A 20,437-nucleotide genomic window follows, 5' to 3' on the forward strand; every position below is an offset into this window, starting at 1 on the left:
ATTGTAATTTATTTATTATGTGGATGTTAATTTTAGTGGTGTATAACTGGACTGCACCATATTGAAAGAGGTTAATAATACATTTAAATAGGAAGTCAACCCCCCCCCCACCCCCCCAAAAAATCTTTACAATAATATGTTCTATGCACCTCCACTAGTCTAAACACAGCATTCTGGTTAATGGGGTGTATGTGGGATATGGGTGAAGCAGCAAAATCCCCCCGTTTTTAGCCATATCAGGGGGCGGCCGTTTTGCCACTTTCTGTCAACTGAAAATAACATCAGAGTTGTTCAAGGCTCAGGTAACGACCAATCACAGCACACCAGTTTTCTGAAGCTGAGCCATGATTGGTTGTTACCTGAGCAACTGTGATGTCATTTTCAGTCGACAGCAAAATGGCCACGCCCTGAGATGAATCAAAAACAGGTGGATTTTACTGCTTAACTCATTTTTCCAAAAACATAATATCAATCACAATGTCATGTTTAGGCTAGCAGGACTGCATAGAACATATTATTGTTTTTTAAAAAAAAAAGGGGGAGGGGTTGACTTCCCCTATAGGTTTTCTGTATTCAGCAATAGAAGCGACACAAGAGGGGCAAAATGTTACACTTCTCAGCAGCATACAGCTCAGTTGCAATAATAATGTAAATTAAAATATAAGTCAAACAAAGCTGCTAGAGCTAACACAATAAGGCATCTCCTTATAAAATGCTATACATTCTGTAGTTAAACCCAGATATTCTCACCTACCTCTTGACACAATAGCTTAGTCTTTTGCTACTTTCTTTTGACATTCTGTATTGTACACAAACACACTTGTCAATGTATTATTTAAAAACAATTTCAAAGTGTGCATTGTAACCATGTCATCCCGTTAAATGTCTTGCAAGTGTAGTCTTGCCAATAATCTGGTAGTTTAATATGCAACATTGTTTTGTGGTTCAGTCCTCTCAATTACTGTCCTGCTGAGCACATTGTTGTCACCGCTGATTACCAACTCATGCAATAATGTGCTCCTCGTGAGGGAATCAATGAGTTGTACGTTGATTCTATTTTTCCCCGCTGCCAACTGTTCGCCGCCGGTGACTGAATTAATGAAGAGTGTAATTGCAGTGTCACTGACACGCACTTTTGACTCTATCGTCTATTCATTTTTGACATGCCAACTGTCAGAAAGCGTTTATTAGGTATGCAAACATTCAATGTGGCCAATGAGTCATTATGACCATCTGTATCAGTGTTTGCCACGTCCAGCTTCTGGTGCCAAAATGAAATGCCCCTCGCGGCTCCCGTCACATGCATGTTATGTTCCGTGTCATTTAAGAGCAATAGGCCACGTGGTTTCGTACGCCTTATCCAAATCAAATCAGTTTGAAAAACCCAATAGTCTAGCGGCGGTTGGGAGTTACAGTTAAGCCACTGCTGCTGTATGTATCTTATTTTTGAAGCAGATAGTGTTTGGGTCCAGCTCTGGACGCTCACGCTTCAGCGACTCTGAACTAAGCGATTACACACAGCCATTAGCACACAATGGTGTTTAATTTCTGCTCCCCCGCTGAAGCCAGGCCGGCATCTTGCTCAGAGGCTTCCTTAATCTGCTCTGGCTTGTGCCACCATTCAAACTTTTCAAATCTGTGACAATCACTTGACAATGGGCCATGATTGCCATTTAAATCTGTAGTGCTGCTCCAGCAGTAAACAACCGTGCGTTGTTCTGCATGAGGCTTTAAGTACAAATCCAAAATATATTTTATTTCAAATAATAACCAGCATGCCAATGACAACGATAACTAGAGATACTATTTTGGTCTGAGTTTTTGCTGCGTAAAGATAGTATTCTTGTTTTTCTCACTACTGACGTACGATTCTGTTATCTCGGCGCACAGAAGCTGTGAACAAAAGGAAGATGTCAGGGTGCTGAGAAAGTGGACGTGGCCGACCATTACTGGTGAGCCAAGCTCGTCACACGCGCACAATAAAGACGTTTTTAGTGGCACACAAATAAGTGATAACAGATGTATGAGCTTATTAAGCGGGGGAACTGAAATTCCAGTGCTAGTGGATGAAAAATAAAAACCACCATCTTCTATCCTGAAACGTTTGTGTTTGTTTGGCGATATGTACTGTTAAACAATTATTTCCAGATGATACTGAATGAATATTGTCAATTGATCAACGCAAAAATGTCCTCCTAAAAGTAGATTCGTAATTGTATACTACTACTACTACTGATAATAATAATAGAAGACAATGAAGGAAAATCAGATATTATTTGATAGAAAATATGATTTATTCTCAACGCCAAACTATAATTGAGCATGTGAAAAACAACATATGGCAAGTTGATTTTTCAGCCCAACAATAGTTACATATTCACGTTCACTATGCAACAAATACCTAGGATTCTCTGAATTGACTAAAATTGCACCAAATTTCCAGGCTGTATATTAAAAACAGCTATACTGTAAATACACAAATGCATCTAATGGTCATTTTAATGACACTACATGACTCTCTTTACTATGTATTGAAGAATCTGCTCAATAGCAAAAATATATCCAAAGACTTAAAAAAAAGAAGCCTTTTGATTGTCAAACGAAGATAATTCGAAGGAATAAATCAATACAAATGTATTTACTGTCTCCGTAATTGGAGAAAAAAAAGGTTTCACATTGCCACCGACAACATGACTGTTTTACACGCCAGACGGCAGATTATTTATATATTTATTTCATGCGTTGAGCTGATGCCCGTCGAACTGATAAGAGAACGAGGAGTTGATATAGTCCTGCCCCGTGGAGTCGTACCTCATGAGGTACTGATAGTTGTCGGGCTGCGGACAGTCCAACTGCAAGTCCACCCACTGCATATGCGCATTGTTGTGCCTCTTGGTGTCCGTCAGGATCCGGTTGAGCGCCATGATGTAGCTGAGAGCCATCTGCAGGGTTTCATACTTGGACAGTTTCTTGTCTTGACCCCACTGCGGCACCACCTTTCGTAAACGGTCGAAGGCCGTGTTCAAGCCCTGCATCCTCTTCCTCTCTCTGGCATTGGCGGCCATCCTCCGCCGCATGGCGGACTCGTATTTCTCCGGGCTTTGGGGGTCCGCTTCCGAGGATTCCGATCCCGAGTCTGCGCAGCTCGACCGGCGAGGCTTCATCTTTTGGGTTGAAGAACTGAACCGGGAACAAAAAGTTACAAAGACCCAAGTTCAAACAGGTCTCTTGTGATGGGTCCTCGGTGGTCTCTGATTGTCTGAGCTCCAAGTTGTTTGTCCTTTGTTTTGAGCATCAAATAGTTCAACCTCCAGGAAGTGGACAGTCTGAAGAGTCTAAGGTGTCTGTGCTCCAGAGAAGGGAGCAGCTTTTATAAGGCATACAGCAGATGAACAGGTGGCAGCAGGTGGAGTGCCCCCCTTGCCCTCTACCCCCCCCCCCCCCCCCCCACACACACACACACACATGCAACAGACTCCTTAGCACCCACTCTCAGCACATACACACACATGCATGTAAAGTATATACGCGCACACACATACACGCACACAAACAAAAAAGCATAATGAAATTCCAATTATCTTGGGTTGGGCTTTCTGGCCGAGTCTTCACTCTGTGCCATGTGTCACAAACACCAAAGTCTACCATCTGCTTGCACAACTAATGCTGCGAACAAACTTTATAACGCTGACAACAACATTTGTTTAGATCTTTTAATATTTATGTAAAACATTGATTAAAACCAGAGTAACTATTTTATCTTCAAGGATTCAAGTGATATATGCTTTCTGTCTGAAAATTTTGAGAAATTAGAGACAGGACAATTACTTTATTATAGGATAAATTTGTTCTTCATCATTTTTTAAATTATATTTAAAAAAAATTAGAAAATATATTTTATTGTCATTATTTTATTTCAATAACCCAAATTTGGTTTCTTGCCCATGCAACATACTGCAGATTTTTCACAAATAAATCTATCACTAAGCTTTCTGAAAAGTTTTTGTTGACATGGCTAACTAAGTAGTATCATGCTACAAATGCCCTCAAATCTCCTTTCACTATTTGTGTATCTGGTCTCCATGTGATGAGAAGCATAATCTGAGATTAGCCTGAGGCAACACACAAGTGTAAGTGTGCTGTTTAACCCGAAGGGATTTTAACTGAAAATCTGGGGATTAAAGGTCTTGAACAATATGCACAAGATGGTGCGCATCTTTTTGCACCAAAACCTGGAAATGATATTGCTCATCGTGTAGCTAAAGTCGAATATTCGTATTCACATTATGAGTTGTAATAGGTGATATTCTGTGTTAGCCGATGATTCATTAATTAATGATTCACAGTACAGTATGAGGGGGGCATACATGTCCTTAAGTACAGATGGAGATGGGAAATAAATAATTGATCTGTGTACCGATCCGAGAAAAAAAAGGGACGGACAGAATCATTTGTCTCTCCTCTTTACCATCTGGTTACACCAAATATGGAATTAGGGGCAATACATTTATGAAATCTACAATGTCATGTAGCTGCAACATGCTTCAATGTCAGCCCTTTTAGAGTCTGTTTTTGTAAGAAATGACCAGTGGTGTAAATTCCCCCAACAATTCGATGCCAGTTTTCACAGAGAATTTTGTTGGATTTCTGTTAGGCAGGGATAGCTTTTCCAGAACTCCATGGAATCGTTTATATCGAGTCAGATGTAACAAAAAAAAGAACATAAAAAAAAATTGTTTGACTTGTTTTAATTCATTGTTAATTGTTTTAATTATTCATGTATGCTGTTTTTTTTAAGTGCAGGTGTGGGGATTTGTGCAGTGATAATGTTTGATTATCCAGCCATGAAATAAAATTATTATTATTATTGGGTTTTTTCAAACTCATTCACTGCCACAGACATTTTCAGACCCTCTTTTACCCTAATGTTTGAAAAAATATATAAATAAGTTCCTGGGAGTGAATGGCTGGACTGTGAAAAGACAAGTCAATTCGTCAATGGCAGTGAATGAGTTAAATATAATTTTGTAGTATAGATTCCCATTAGAATATGTGGCATGCTAACTTCATAACTTTACTTGAAATCTAACTTTTCAATTTCCACTCCTATCAATGTGCAAATTTGCTGCTGCTGTATTTGTGGAGTGATGCTTTGTGTTTTGGGCCTCGCTCTGGATGGACCAACTCCAGGCTTGGTTTTGAATGATTAATCACTGTGGAGGCCGAGTATAATGGCTGTCTCTGCTATTGGGTCAGGGACACAAGCTGATGCTGTCTGGTCATTTGGGGATGGACTGGTTAGCTGTGCAATTAGGCATATAATCCCATCTACCAGTTGGTTCATTGATTACAGATTGATGTAGTTTGCCAGCTGCTGCTTGTCTTGTCTGAGGGCCTCGTCTGAGATGAGAGCTTGCCCTTCCGTGTCTTCCGCCCTTTTTCTTCCCCCAACCCGTTATGTGATTGGCTCATTTGAGCACCTACGACTCAGCTGTGGCCTGTTGTCAAAAGCCATATGTCACAACTGAGGAGTGACCCGTCAGCCTCAACAGAAACACATACCGGGTTAAATCCCGAGCCCCTTATGGCGAAATGGAGATTAGGCCACAAAGCGTATGTTTTAGTCCCGGAGAAAGTGTATCTCATAAATCCCATCATCGTTATTGCAAAATGAGCATCTAGTCATGAAAAACATAATTGTTCTAATATTGATCTGAATTAGCACTGTGAGGCCTTTTGCTTTGTAATGTCAATTGCAGAGTTGAATGTGTTGATGGCAGTCATCAAGTTTGAAGAAATAAAAGCAAAAAAGATGATGAGAAAATGATTGAATAATAGCAACAATAATGTTTCCACATGTCATTAAAAAAATCTCCTACAAGGTGCTTTTTTATTGCCATTATACATTTATGACTTTGCAACAAACAGAAGCGACAGCCAGCTAGCTACTGGCCCTAGCAGCTGGTCAAATGAGGCTCACAGTCTAATTGGGTCAAGTAAGGTGAATGTAATTTTCTGCCTATTTGAACCTTCTTCCCCTTTAATTGGACTGATTAGCTATGCTTAATTGACTCGTGGGATCTCCTATTTGTTTTGAATTCAAGATAATAAGCGTAGTCAAAACAAGCCCTCAAAAACCAGCAGAAATTTCAGTGGGCCCACATTAAGATAACTTGCCCATGTTTTATATGCAACAGTAAACAGATTTGTTGTATGGAATAAACCCTTACCCACTTGAATAAATAGAATTTTATTCTGAAGACAAAACTATTTTACAGTGTGCAACATAACAGAAGTAGAATAGTTGCTTTAAAGCGTCCATCCATATATTTCCAAAGTCACTTAAAATTCTTGAATCAATTTAACCGCTGAGATTGGCTTCAATTTTGAATCTGGCACTGTACTATAAAACAGTTTTTACTGTAATCTGACTCACTTCTCCCATAAACATCACCACTTTCAGATGCTAACAAAATACTATGTAACTGTGAAAAAAAAAAAAACACCATTAGCCATCAACATGCATACACATGGAAACCATGGTGCAAAAAAGGTGAATCAGTAACCTAATAAATTTACATAAATAATGCACTTGTGTTGAACCAATCCAATGTTAAATCAACCACTTAAATAATACAGTGTATTTCTGAATTCCTTCAAATAACTTATCTTCGCTTTCATATACATTTAATTCAAATAAATTATTAGAAATACGGGTATGTATTTGGGAAAATAAAGGGCACTGCTTTGAGAACAAATTGTTGAATATATATATATATATATATATAATATAAACTGCACAAATAAAAGTTAATCAATCAAATTTGTTGGAGAGCAAAATCCAACTCCATTGATGGCTCATGAGCTAAGACTTAGCAAACGTGTTCATTTTTTTTTTTTTTCTGCATGTGAAACACTCTTGATATGACCAACGTGAACCGGAATGGTGACACTGTGCTAGCAAATGGCACAACCATTTTCACAATCACTCTTTGCTCTGAGTGTCTCACGTCGTCAAACTCATCACACAAATCTCACGATGACCCGCGTAGGTAAACATTCCAAGAAAGAGGCGCTCCTCACAGCTCCTCGCTCTCCAGCGTGGCTTCGGGAGGGGAGCTGGAGAACAGGAAGGGGCCTGTCTCCGATGTGGAGAAGGTCGATTTGATGTCGAGTCCTTGGCCTGTGAGAGCTGCGTAGCGGCTGCCCGTACGTGGCGTCTTCTTCATGGGCGCCAGCACGCTCTGATGCCACTGTGCTGAAGGTCATAATACATGGGGACATGTATAATCTTCAGAAAAACTGCTGACAGTTTATCTAGGTACTGCTCACTTTCGTACCATAGATGTCGAGCCTGCAGGTGCAGGCCGCAATCCCAGCCTCGTTTTTGGCTGACACTGTATACCAGCCGGCATCCTCTTTGGTGGTTGGCTGGATGAGGAGGCACACGTATCCTGTGGCATCCTGTTGCATGCTGAAGTAGAAGCAAAGTTGATTTTCACAATTTCTTTTGGAATGTATGGCGAGGAGAATATAGTACAACTGTATGACCAATTTGGTTGTTTTCATCAACCTGCATTTGTTTGTTTCAGCTCAACTTCCATCCATCCATTATCCATACCGCTTATCCTCACAAGGGTCGTGCTGGAGCCTATCCCAGCTGTCTTCGGGCAGTAGGCGGGGGACACCCTGAATTGGTTGCCAGCCAATCGCAGCGCACACAGAGACAAACATCCGCACTCATAATCACACCTAGGGGCAATTTTAAAGAGTCCAATCAACTTACCATGCATGTTTTTGGAATGTGGGAGGAAACCGGAGTAACCGGAGAAAACCCACGCAGGCACGGGGAGAACATGCAAACTCCACACAGGAAGGCCGGAGCCGGGATCGAACCCCTCGACCTCTGAACTGTGAGGCGGACGTGCTAACCAGTCGCCCACCGTGCCGCCCTCAGCTCAACTTTCTTATGTTTATTTTGCATTTTATATTCAATACATATTTAACAGAACAAAGTATAGAGATAACTTTGTATCTTTATCCTTGTTTGATATTAAAAACAGGATACATCCAGCCATCCATTATCCAATCCGCTTATCCACACAAGGGTTGCGGGTGTGCAGGAGCCTATCCCAGCTGGCTTCGGGCAGTAGGCGGGGGACACCCGGAACTGGTTGCTAACATTCACACTCACAATCACACCTAAGGGCAATTTAGAGTGACCAATTAACCTACCATGCACGTTTTTGGTATGCGTTGCGGGCATCAAGATAAAAATGAAACAAAATAACGTTCATCAGTTTGAACACTAACTAAATTTTGCTAAATTTAGAAAACATTTATTTCCACTTTAAAGAGACTTGGTGAAAGTGGTCCTGTGTAAACGTCTGCTGAATATTCTTGTAATTTCTTTGCTCTCACTGACCTCATTCTGCTCTGTGTTCTGGGAATGGTGTCGTTGTCTTTCTTCCAGAATATAACTGGGTGGGGCACGCCCACCACCCGACACTCCATCCGGACTGGGTTCCCCTCAGGAATTCCCATATTCTGCAATTTCTCCACAAACTGGGGAGGGCGTTTCATCTCTTTCTCTGGAGGGAAAATTCAAATCATCAATCACAATCAGCTGAAAAACATCCCAGATTTCATAAAATCATAACTTTTTCTCTCGATTCACCACTCCAACGGAAATCTGCTCACCCACAACTTTGAGTTCTAGACTGAAGGAGCTCTGCCCTGCTTTGTTGCTTGCAATGCAGGTGTATGTGCCAGCGTCTTTCTGCGTCAGGGGGTCAATGACCAGAGAGTGAATGCCGTTTTCCCGTACCAGCATCTTATGGTAAAGATCTGGATAGATGGGCCTACCATTGACCAACCACATGAGTTCAGGATTGGGCAGACCACTCACCTAAAAGACAACAGTGACCGTTTTTAGGGTGGAATCTGCAAATGCTATGTGAAAGTGATGCTCAGAACATGCTACCTACCTTACAGTCTAGTCTGCACACCCTGCCCTCATGGGCTAGCATGTCTCCTGGAGACTGGGCGAAGTGAGGCTGGAAAAAACGCTCATGGGTTTGCTCTCCCTCAACTTCCTGTACACGAGTTCGTACTCTAAAACATGGAGAGGTTGAGGAAAGTCCTTAACAGTTAACCCTTTGCATATTTGGTTCCAAAGCCATTCAAATGGGTGCTTCTAATTCAGCCGGAAACGATGGGGTGAAAGGACCATTTACCATAATTTCCTATAGCCAACTAGAGATCAAGTAAAAAAAAAAAAAAAAATGTATGCTTTAACATTTAGCACTCCTCCCTACCATCTTCATCAGCATCATATGAGCGCTGCCCTAAGTGTTTTAACTATTCTGCAGTTTGTGTTGGTGTCAATCTGTGTGTACCATAATCCTCTGTTGTTTGCACGAAGAAGGATGTACAGTAGAAATATAAAGTCTACACACCCCTATTCAAATACAATTTTTTTATTATCAAAAAAATGTATAAATCATTTCTTCACCCCCACCCCCATCTTTAATGTGGCTTATAACCTATACAACTCAACTGAAAAAGAAATGTAATCTTTTCAACAGAGGCACTTTCATTGGTGGCAGTCTTGTGGTGACTCCCACTGAACATGCATTTGAAGGTCATTGGTTAATTGTTCTCATAGCCACATCGCAGTTACAGTATACCTGCATGAGTGCAATGGTTTATTTGCAGTCATGTTGAATTTGCATTTGGTTATGTTGCCCTTTAGCACCCTCCAGTGGGGAAATGAGTAAGTTCAAGTTTAATGACATGGCTGAAGAGCAACATGAAAAGTCATGGTCCACGTAAAAGCTATAAGTGACTATTTGTGGCAAGACGTTTCATGTCTTGTTTTCTATAGTGTTGCCAAGTAAATTTACATGTTTTGGGTGGCATGTAACTATTGCTAAAAATGGATAAAACATGTTAAAGCAACACTGTGTCATATGTCAGTTTTTGTTGATTATGGCGGCGCCATGTGGACGAAAGCGGTAGTGTTTTGACAAAAATCAACCACATTTCCGATGCGTGCCAGCGCATAGTGTCGTGAAATCCTGAGCCATCGTTATAGCGAAAGGAGGAAGTGAGTATGCCGTAAAGCAATTCAGGACATTTATATTTTTTTGTGTGCCAGGGTTGATCCCATCCTCCTCAAAGTTGCTTAGTGCCAATAAAAACCATGCAGACCCCCTCATGGCATGAAGTTCCATTCAACTACTGTACTTGTAAGTCAATGTTTCATCAAAAGAATCGTGAACATTTTTTATTAAGGTCGATTTCTTGCCCAGTGCTGCTTTAAACACCAGTGATCTAAGACGTTGGCATTTTTAGCAACCTATGCTAATGGCCCCTTGTGCTGATTAGGCTAACTGATCATTCGGAATACATGTTTTATAAAGTAATTCATGCCTTAAACAATGTAAACAATACACTTTTCCGTGTAATAGTTTCACATTTTGACATATATAAGTTAATGTAGTCAGAAGACAATGTTAGACATTTTACGTACTTTATGTTGTATTTCTATTTTTGTCTGTTACAGTTTTGTAACGAAAAAATAAAAATAAAAATAAAATACCGGTCGTTGAATTATTCACGATATTTAATAAAACGACCCTAAAGGCCATAACTAAATATCTGTCTAGCTGGATACATCAGTCACATGTCTAGTGAAGACAGAACAAAGAGGGTGGGCACACTACGTTATTACTACATTTACCACATTATTTCACTTGTTTATTTTGATTTCCCCTCTCAAAAAGAGTTATTGAAACATCAATTGACAGATAACATTGGAGGAAAACGGTCCGAAATCCTTTATCACAAACGCCTGTTATTTGTACAGAGCTGTGGAGACTTTTTACATGCACGGAAGGCGGGATCCGCATTCCTGCTTACCTCTGAGAGTTAATGGGAGTCAGTCGGTTTCGGGGTGGTCCTGTTTGGATTATCAAATGACCCGAGCAGCTCATTCGTCCCTGTTGATTTTCGAATGGTAACTCAGAATGGGTACAAAAGGATGAGGTTATGAAGAGGAAGCAAAATGTTACCTGTGGATTAGCTGCCATGATGGTGTAGTTTCCATCATCGTCGGCTGTTGTAGACTCTATATGTAAAGCACATGTCCCATCACCCTCTCTTATCTTCTTATAATGTATATTCTTCCTCAAGATCTGCTTCCCATCCTTGAACCAGTATACCTGTTGACATATAATTCATGATTACAGCATAAATTATGAACATAAAATTATTGTGCTCTTTTGCACCAGTGACCAGTCGATGTCTCACCTTCGGAACAGGGATGCCAACAACTTTACAGGAGAAAGTAACAGGCACACCCTCCATGGCTTTGTAGTTCTTGAGTTTCTTGTCAAAGATGGGCGCAATGCATTTGCCTGAGGGGACGTCGTCGTGTTGCACGTCATCGTCGGACTCCTCCACTGGCGTCCGCTCCAAGCGGAACTCGATCTCGCTCATTAATCTCTGCTCAAAATTGGAAACTTTGTACTCCTAAAAAAAAAAGGAAAAATGCTACATGAAAGCAAATGTAATGCACTTTTTGCCTTTTTACCTGCCGGAAACCTTTTCTTACTATAATGTATGCAATAATGCATACAGGCTTTCAAAGTTTATGCAATCAGACATCATAAACTTTGGTGTAGTGTATTGATATATAGCAGGAGTGGTATTGAAGTCAAAACTTGGACATTTGAACCTAAACGTATACTGTTTGTTATATTTTGACTTAATACCACTTCAGGGGAAACATGCTGTAGCATCTGTTTCACAAAATGTCTACTGTAAAGCCAAAAAAAAAAAAAAACGCTCATGCAGCAGGATGAGAGGGTAAAACAGAGAACAGAAATTAAATAGGAGCGTTGCGTATTGAATATTTGGAATGTTTGTTTCATTGAGTTTGCCTCATCCAGAGAAGACAAACGTTTTATTTGCTAAGAACTCAAGAGTTATTTCATGTCATGTTTGTGTTGTGTGATAAGGACATAGGAAATATATGCTTAAAAGGAGGGATGAGTGAACATTGAAATGAACCAACAGTGAGTCATGAGTACAATGTAGTAGATTTCTTCGTGCGGGTTATATATTAGTTCATGGATGCTTGAATGGTACTGGATACCAGTCAAAAGTTTGGACAAACCATTCTATTGCATGAGAAGTTGTGTCCAAATGTGACTGGCACTGTATGCTGTATGACGTATCATCATGTTAGCTTCCTGAATCAGTGTTTGCAATGAGATGATCCTTGTACCTCATCATAGCTAATGACAGTAGCTGGAATGTTTGGTCCAACAAGGGGTCTGCTCGCTGTTTTCCCCTCAATACTCGGCTTCTATGAGAGGATAGGGATGGATGATGAACTCCCACAAAGACACACAAACTAACTAATAGAGAAGCGCGCAGACTAAGCGAGGCTAAGGAATGTTACACGTGCATGGTTACAGTACACGGACACAACGACTGATGATCGGGAATTAGGAAGGAAAATGCTCTACTGATGGCCCACCCATTAGAGGAATTATTATGTTTATTATTATTGCAGGAGATGAGTAATAAAGAGTTTCACAACTTAATTTAAAATGAATTATGTGCTTTTGTCCAGGTATCGGGGGTAATTAGAGAGCAGGGACTTCTAACTGTCCAGGTGTGGTGGTCAAAACTTGAAAATGTCAATTTAATAATAATATTAAATATTTCTCAATTTCAACTTAAAAATGTTAAACTTAAAAGGTTTTCTCAAGTACTACGGTGTACACAGTGTAAATCCTAAGGGGACAAGACCCATTATGTACGATTATCATATTGTTAATTTGCTTAACCAGTTTAACCTTTAATTCCACTTTTGCAATGCCGACCTGTTTAAATGGATGAAAACAATACAAATAGTGAACTAAGTCTTCCAAATGAATATGGCTCATGTCCACATTACTGTTGAAAACCCGACTAAACACCAGCGCACAGTGTTGGTTAGTTTAAAATGAGTGATAACGCACTGTACTAACATGTTAAACTACTGTATCATTCAACCAAGCGAAGGAGTGTTCGCTACCTGCTGATAGGCAAAAACGGCAAGATCATCTTGAACTTGCAGTTTTTTCTCCATGTCATAAAGAACTGCATCTTTGCTCTCGCGAATGATTTCGGTTGATGGGAGACGTGTCTTTGGTACCTTCTTATTGAACCTTAAGAGACAAAAGAAATGTTTTAGAAAACCTGACAGCCCACCCCACCTCTACAGTAGTGCAAACTGTCATATCGTCTCCGTCCTGTGAAAAACACTTATCTCCAATTTTGGAAACTTTTTTAATTTTCACTTTAATGCGACTTCTGTAAGGCGGAAATATGATTCGGGTAAAGATAAGAATTTTTTTAAATGGAGATAAGTGCTTTTCACATGACAGCGACGATATGTAAAGTACCCTAAAGGTGCCCCTTTGGGAAGGCCCATGGAGTTGGTAGGCTGAGATGGGGTCAGGGAAGGTAGGATGGCGCTCAGGAAAGCCACGGGGTTTTGGATGGGGCTTGGTGTGGAGCTGCTGGAGGTGGGCGAGGAAGCCTGCGGAGGTGACTGGGCTCTGATGGCAAACGCGTTGTTTAAGGTTGGTGCTGAACCCGGCGTGGGTGAGGAAATGATTGACGGCGGGCTCGTTGGCGATCGGAGCACCCTCGTGGGGAAGGTCCTGGCGGCGGAAGAGTTGAGCTCGGCCGCCAGTTCGTGAAGAAGCGGGACTGGGGATTCAGTTGGGGAGCTACCCCTGACGGGGGAGAAAGTTGACGCCGTGATGAACTCTTTAGGCCGGGTGTAGTTGAAAGCCTGTGAGGTCGCGGTCAGATTCATGAGGGAGGCGTGGGTGCTTCTCAGGAAAGCAGCTGGAGACGTGACATGATGCGAGGTAGCCGTTGAATCTGTTGAACTCGAAGTGAAATTTGACACCGGCTGAGAGGAAAACGCCGGTGTGGGCGCAGGTCTGGCGAGAACTGTTGTGGACAGGTTGAGGTGGGAGGCGTGGATGGTGCTCATCTGGGTCAAAGGTGCCACGCTGAGAGGCGGAGCCGTGTTTAGCTGCGGCATAGGTGGAGGCAGCGTCACCAGGGAGGAGGTCTTGACCTGGGGAGTGGATGAAAAGGATCGTAGAGGAGGAGGAGTGTTGACGGCAGGAGCGGAACTCAGTGAAGGGGCAAAGGGCGACGTGGTGTGGGGAGGTCCAGATTTGGGCGTCATCTGTGAGGTGTTGTTAAGGTAGGTCGGACGGGAATCGCGGTTTTCTCTGAGGGACCAGAGGGAACCATCACGAGATTTTGTGGCCTCGGGCTGAACCTGGAATGAAGGCTGATTGTGCGTTTGGGTTGGGGGTTCACTCCCCTGCTGCTGCTGCTCCATAAGAACCTGGTTGTGAAGGAGCTGGAGCTGCGCCGGGTCCCTGTCAATCAAGTACAAGCAACAAAAGAGATAAGATGGAAAGACACTATACATGGTGAACGTGAGGGAGGCGCAGTGCTGCGTTCGGGTGAATTACAGCCGGTCAGTCCCGTAAAGCCAGAAAGGAGTGAGCCAAAGTCAGCATGAAGATGATCTGCCCTTTTAAGGACCACCAACAAGTTGGCCACAAAACAACATTGGATAGCCTCAGAACTCTTTCCATAGGTAAACTAAATTGAGGCTTACGGTCACAGTTTACATGATATTCAACTACGACTGATTAAATCAACTTCTTGATTTGCCTTTTATAAAAACAAGTAAATGATCAAAATCCAACCCCATCTCAAGTAGCAGAAGAAATTAAACTTCTCAGGATGAGCACAAGGTACTGACCGGAGTGTAAGTCGACAGTGCTCATCTAAAATGTAAGAAATGCAAGTGAACTTACAAGTAGAAAATGCCATCCTTTGTTTTGGAGAGTCTGAAGGTCCACATTTGAGGTCTGTCTATATGGATTAGTGAATTGCGACTAAAAATTGAGCTGAAGGAGGAGCATTTATATTTGGACTGGAAGCGGAGGGGGAGGATCAAATGTTGATATTATATGAGCTAAAACTGTGATTTGGGTTGCAAAATCGTGTTTTTGTCTGTGTACCGTAGCAGGACTTGTCATACATTTTTCATCTGAAGAGTGTTTACTCTCCATGATCCAAATCTTTATCATAAAATGCCATTGATTGATATATAAAAATGTGGGCTTATTTGATAGTGAATGACTGTTTAGAATCCTGACCCAAAGTTTTGGTAAAACTACTCTTTCTTGTTAAAGAGCGATAGTTGCTTTAAAATGTTATTTTGTCATCACGATTCTAATCTTATCAGCTGTACTTACAATTTGGGTTTTGCCAGCACTGGTGGTGGTCCATTGTTGGCCAGTGCATCAGAAGTGTCTTCATCAGGTGGAGCAGGTGTGTCATTTTGCTCACCCTCCTCATCCTCGGGGAGTTTGAAATGCACCCGCAGGCCAACTCTGGAGCCGGAGCGGGAGTCTTTATGGTTTGTCAGGACCCCCGACTTTAGGCAGGAGTTAGGAGGTGCATTGGGGAGGGGCAGCAAAATAGATGTCCCATTCTGATGGTTAGAGGTTGCCTTGTGATTGGAACTTGCGTCGGGTGATGTCAACACCGGTCTGGATGCTTCGTGCTCCACCAGAGGCGCAGCAGCGAAGGGTTTTGGGTGCGGAGCCAGCAGTCCCGTGTTCTCCGGAGGCTCCTGGTGAAGGCTGAGAGGGTCTAGATTGGGGGTGCTAACGCTACGAAGGTTGAGACCGGGGCTACTGGACAAGCTGCTGGGGTCCAGACCGTGCAGGCTGGTCCGTACGGTGTCCGGGCGGAGCATGCTGGAGTTGTTGGGGTGCAGGCGAAGGGTGCTGGTGTTTAAGGGGTCCAAACGTAAGGTGCTATTGACTAATGGATCCAGTCGAATGGTGCTGGAGTGGGGCTTGATGTTATTGGTCAGAGCAATCCCTCTTTGGGGTTTTACCGGAGAGATGGCGAGATCTGATGCGGAAGGTTCTTGAGCTCGACTGGGCTCCACAGTTAAAGTGCAAAAAGGACGAATTGCATGGTTGTTAACAACACCATTACCTGCACAAAAAAAAAAAAAAAAAAAAAAAAATCAGATATGGGTTAAATTAATTCAACATGTTGACATACGACTAATGTGATGCTGATGTTCTTTTTCCCAATCTAAAACAGAAATATTACCTTTGACCTTTAGTGTTGCAGTACTGGACGTTATTCCATAGGTGTTGCTTGCGGTGCAAGTAAACATTCCAGAATCTTCAGTCAAAACCTCAGCGATGACCAGTGTACATATTTCCTCTGGAGAAACAAAAGTGATACTCACATGATTACATTGCTTGGATGGGATTGCTCGAGCGTCTTGCGAGAGGGAGGGCACAAGACTTGTTTGACAAAGTAACGCTGAGAGTTTCTTTGTACTTGTAGCTGAGTCTATTTGAAGCTAAGGCAGGTTGAAATGATCTGCCATGGTGGTTGGACACAGGATGAGAGACTACCTTATAAGGTGCACAGGCGCAGGAAAGCAGCCCTGGCTTGTGTACAGAAGAGGAGCAGAAGGACTAAACACTTCAGAGCAGTATGTATGCACACAGCATGTTACATACCAAAGGCAACAATTATATTTTTCCACAAATGAGGAGTTCTAAAATTGCTACCTGGTTCAGCTGGAGATCTGGGCTCTGAAAACAGAAAAACACACCATAATAAAAATGTATTGTGGTAACAACCGGTTAAAACAGATCCTCACAAAATTTGGAGGTCAGAGATTAAACAGACCCCAAATGCCTCAAATGTAGAACTGGAGGATTTCTACTAGCTGATCATCAAAGAAAGGAATAGTGATGAAAAACACACAAAAAACAATCATTTTAATGTTTCGCTGATAGAGCCTTAATTAGTATCACAGTTCAAATGTGTTCATCAGAGGTGGGCATTTTACTAAATTTTGCTGGTCCGTCATTCGTCATTTTTCGTGACGAACTGAATTGTAATCGTCAGTCCGTCAGGTAGTCCGTCAGAAGTCCGTTGGTCCGTCAGTTTCGGTCCCCCCCCCCTCCAAAAAAATGTCAGAAAAAACGGGCGTCCGCCAGTGACGGATGACGATTACACCGACGTATGAAAACCCCCTTCTGTCATTTGTCAGTCCGTCTTTTTTCGTCAATCGTCAGCAAAACGGGCGTCCATCAGTGACAGACTGACGGACCAGTCCGTCACTCTGACAGAACGCCCAAATCTGGTATTCGAAAGCACTTTGGCTGGCAACACCATAGATTCTATCATTTAAAAATACAAATCTTTCTTAAAAAAAGCTTGACTTATTTTTAGAAATATCAATGTACAATTTACAGTATTACAAAGAAAGCAAAACAGTAAAGCTAATTCTGAGCTCACTATTTTGGCAAGCAGGACGTTACTTGCTAGTCTAGCTGAACTTAGAGCAAAGTGTTCAAGTAATTATGAACCACCATTTCGTGAGGGTGATGACTTTTTGAAATGACTACCGAAAATCTTCCAGTGTTCAATCATTTTCTGGTGTCGCTTTTCAATGTATTTAGCTCTGTATGAAACCTCATGTAAGCCTTTTCTTACTTTTCTGCAGGATTCTAAAATCAGGAGAGTCTTCAATGATTTTTGCCTCTTTGTACCAGTCCACCCGAGGGTACGGCACTCCCTTCACACGGCACTCGAGCACTACGAGCTGCCCTTCTGAAGCCACCAGATCCTGAAGACTCTAGAGGTGTGACAAAGCATGTTTCTGTCACGTACTAGCGTGTCATAAAATAATAGTACACATCCTTTTAAGACTAATTCCACCTTTGTAAAAACAGGGGCGGCCATGACGGCTTGCCCGTTGAAGCCCTGCAGGAGGTTGAAGCTAGACGTTTGACTCTGGACAAACAAACAAAAAACATGGTAGCAGGAGAACTGCGACACGACTTGGTAGCAAGTGTGTTGGCTGTTCTACCTCAGGTGGAGACGTTGGAGCTGTGTTGGGGAGCGGCGGCACAGAGTTTAAAGGCTGCGGTGTGGGTGTGAGCACAGCAGCCCCAGTCAACAACGGAGCCTCTGTGAAGTCCGCTGGTGGTGACGTCGGAAACACTTGCACGGGTAAGACTATTGTTTCAGCCTCCTCTGGATAAGATGTTGATGCTGCCAATGCTTGAGAGAGCTCTGGGCTTGGAGGTGAGTTGATTATCGTCTGGACTGGAAGTGGGATCTTCTGGATCACAAGGGTGCTCAGCTCCTCGGCCGGTTCTCCTGTGGTCTGATTTGCTGGAGGCTCTTCAACTTCTGTGGCGATTTCGCTTGACAGCGGGGTGGACTTTGGCTGTTTTCCCTGAAGGCTTTCAAAAATAAATAAAGATGAAGATTTACCATTACAAATAAAGCACTTTAAATACTGCTAAATCTCAATGGAGAGAGTAGGAGAACTTACTGAACTACATTCTCAAAGTGCAGTTCCCCCTCAGAGTCTGAAGAGGATGCACCTGTAGGATCACGTGGGTATTTGAGCAATTTATATAGGCTCTGGAAAACAGGGGTTCTCACACTTTTTCAACCACTCCAAGTGAATATTTTAGCCAAAACACGATTAGTGGGGTTAACAGACAACCTGAGCGGAATCATTTTCACATTGTGTTTCAAATGACGAGAAATGAGCCTGGTGGAAGGTAGTCACAGTCAGTCACGCCATTTATTCTTTGCAACACTCATTTAGGTCGCCTTGCCTCACCCGTACAACTCCACATTAGAAATGAGCGCGAGCGAGCTGGAAATGCATCACGATCATATCCGAGCTTTCAACTGGTCCAAAGCCAAGGCCGGCCCACATATGTAGGCGTCCATTTGTTTGTAAATGATACCGAAGAGAACGAAAGAATCACCTTCGATGTAAATCTCAGCTGAGGTGGAGTCAGTTCCGTAAAGGTTGGATGCGAAGCAGGAGTAACGTCCGGTGTCCTCCTCAAAAGCCTCTGTGATGATCAGAGAGTGCAGCTCACCATTGGTGAGGATCTGAATGTCAGGGCTGTTCTCCAACTCCTTGCCCTCACAGAACCACCTGCAATTCAGAAAAATCAACATTACAGAACATATTTGTAATATTTTGCGTATTATATGATTTGCTTTTTGGCCTTAATCTCAGTTTGACGCAATGCAGTTCTACACCACAGCAAACTACATACATGATTGTTAAATTCACACCTCTTTGACAGCATTGTTGGGGAGTGTTGAATCAGCTCAAACGTTGTTCCCAGGTCAGTTTTTATCGTGAGGCCAAAGTCATTTTTATTGATTGTCCGAGAAAGCGCGCAACTTGTAAGCTGTACAACCTGCAACTGTATTGCTCCATTTCAGTGTGACTATATATTCCGCTTGCACTCTGTTTTTCGGACCATTTTTTTCTTGTCTCTTGAAGGCCACAACCTATGCGCAGTCTTCGAGGGGATTTTTGGCTGAGTTACAAGTCCACCAAACTTCAATATGCAAACACTTTCCCTTTTGTCGCTTAAGTACAGCAGTGAGCTTTACCAGTTTAGACAGTCCGGACACTGGAGCACAGCATAACTACTTGCACGTTTTGGATCTGAAAACTTTATTTTGACGACTAAAATGTCTACTTTTAGGTTAGTGTATGTTACCATTCTATAGACAATGATGAGAGGATGGATGAGATTAGCATTAAGTAGTCACTTCCTCCACATGTTCAACTTCAATGATGCAGCGCAATTCATGCGAGTGGAAGTAAATACTTGCCCTACATTAACGGGTGGTTGCGTTTGTGAATTCACAATTTTCCAATTGACATTTTTGCAGAAATTGACTTCCCGCGTGCAGAATTGGTTTCACTTCACATATTCCATAAAAACATTAATAGAAAGTTAGTTCAAATGTTTTATCTCCAATTTTTTTAAAGGAAAACTTTCCGGTGGTTTTGCTGCTCGTAGACTAGCAAACTTTTAGTTATCAATAGTCTGTTCATTCATCTTAAAGCTGTAGCAGTAAAGTGACTTCCAATGCACGATGCAGCAACATGAGCGGTAGCCACTCAGAACATCTATTTTCAGTCGATGAGTCCTCTAGCTTTCTAAAAATCCAGCCAATAATCAAAGAGGAATGAGGTGTGCATGTGGCGACACGATGAGAGCGTTACGTCGCAAAATTCGATTCAGTGCTGTCATCAAACTCAACCGATTCAAACTTCCACACTCAATATGTCCAATTGTGATTTCACAGTGATGGCAGACTGGAATTTCATTGCATGCCTCACTGGAATAGATTCACTGCAGGATGTGCTCTGCTACGAGAGAGTCATTTGTCATGAGTAAGAGTCTAAATTAAAAACATGAGTGGTAAAGAGGATGGTTGGTGTGCTCCTTTCTGCACCTGTCAG

General features: G+C 42.2%; 2 protein-coding genes across 2 annotated transcripts in view; both read right to left on the reverse strand.

The window, feature by feature from the left end:
- Window positions 1-2,735: 2,735 nt before the first annotated feature.
- atoh7 (atonal bHLH transcription factor 7) lies at window positions 2,736-3,318 on the reverse strand. The gene has a single exon (XM_086044750.1). The coding sequence runs from the start codon at window positions 3,162-3,164 to the stop codon at window positions 2,736-2,738; it is 429 nt and encodes a 142-aa protein (XP_085900876.1). The 5' UTR covers window positions 3,165-3,318.
- Window positions 3,319-5,873: 2,555 nt separating this feature from the next.
- mypn (myopalladin) overlaps window positions 5,874-20,437 on the reverse strand; it is a 20,917-nt gene continuing 6,353 nt past the window's right edge. Inside the window, exons 3-21 of the mRNA XM_086045801.1 lie at window positions 18,930-19,105; window positions 18,482-18,533; window positions 18,011-18,389; window positions 17,860-17,934; window positions 17,635-17,776; window positions 16,701-16,724; window positions 16,228-16,344; window positions 15,354-16,107; window positions 13,461-14,462; window positions 13,091-13,223; window positions 12,293-12,373; window positions 11,314-11,535; window positions 11,076-11,225; window positions 10,924-11,003; window positions 8,988-9,114; window positions 8,701-8,908; window positions 8,426-8,591; window positions 7,341-7,474; window positions 5,874-7,258 (exon numbers count right to left, since the gene is read on the reverse strand). Of these exons, the coding sequence (XP_085901927.1) occupies window positions 7,080-7,258; window positions 7,341-7,474; window positions 8,426-8,591; window positions 8,701-8,908; window positions 8,988-9,114; window positions 10,924-11,003; window positions 11,076-11,225; window positions 11,314-11,535; window positions 12,293-12,373; window positions 13,091-13,223; window positions 13,461-14,462; window positions 15,354-16,107; window positions 16,228-16,344; window positions 16,701-16,724; window positions 17,635-17,776; window positions 17,860-17,934; window positions 18,011-18,389; window positions 18,482-18,533; window positions 18,930-19,105 (4,201 nt within the window). The 3' untranslated portion in view covers window positions 5,874-7,079. The remainder of the gene's footprint in view (window positions 7,259-7,340; window positions 7,475-8,425; window positions 8,592-8,700; window positions 8,909-8,987; window positions 9,115-10,923; window positions 11,004-11,075; window positions 11,226-11,313; window positions 11,536-12,292; window positions 12,374-13,090; window positions 13,224-13,460; window positions 14,463-15,353; window positions 16,108-16,227; window positions 16,345-16,700; window positions 16,725-17,634; window positions 17,777-17,859; window positions 17,935-18,010; window positions 18,390-18,481; window positions 18,534-18,929; window positions 19,106-20,437) is intronic.

The sequence above is a fragment of the Filicampus tigris genome, chromosome 11 (genome assembly GCF_054856515.1).
Source record: "Filicampus tigris isolate MCC_2025a chromosome 11, RoL_Ftig_1.0, whole genome shotgun sequence".
Taxonomy (NCBI): domain Eukaryota; kingdom Metazoa; phylum Chordata; class Actinopteri; order Syngnathiformes; family Syngnathidae; genus Filicampus; species Filicampus tigris.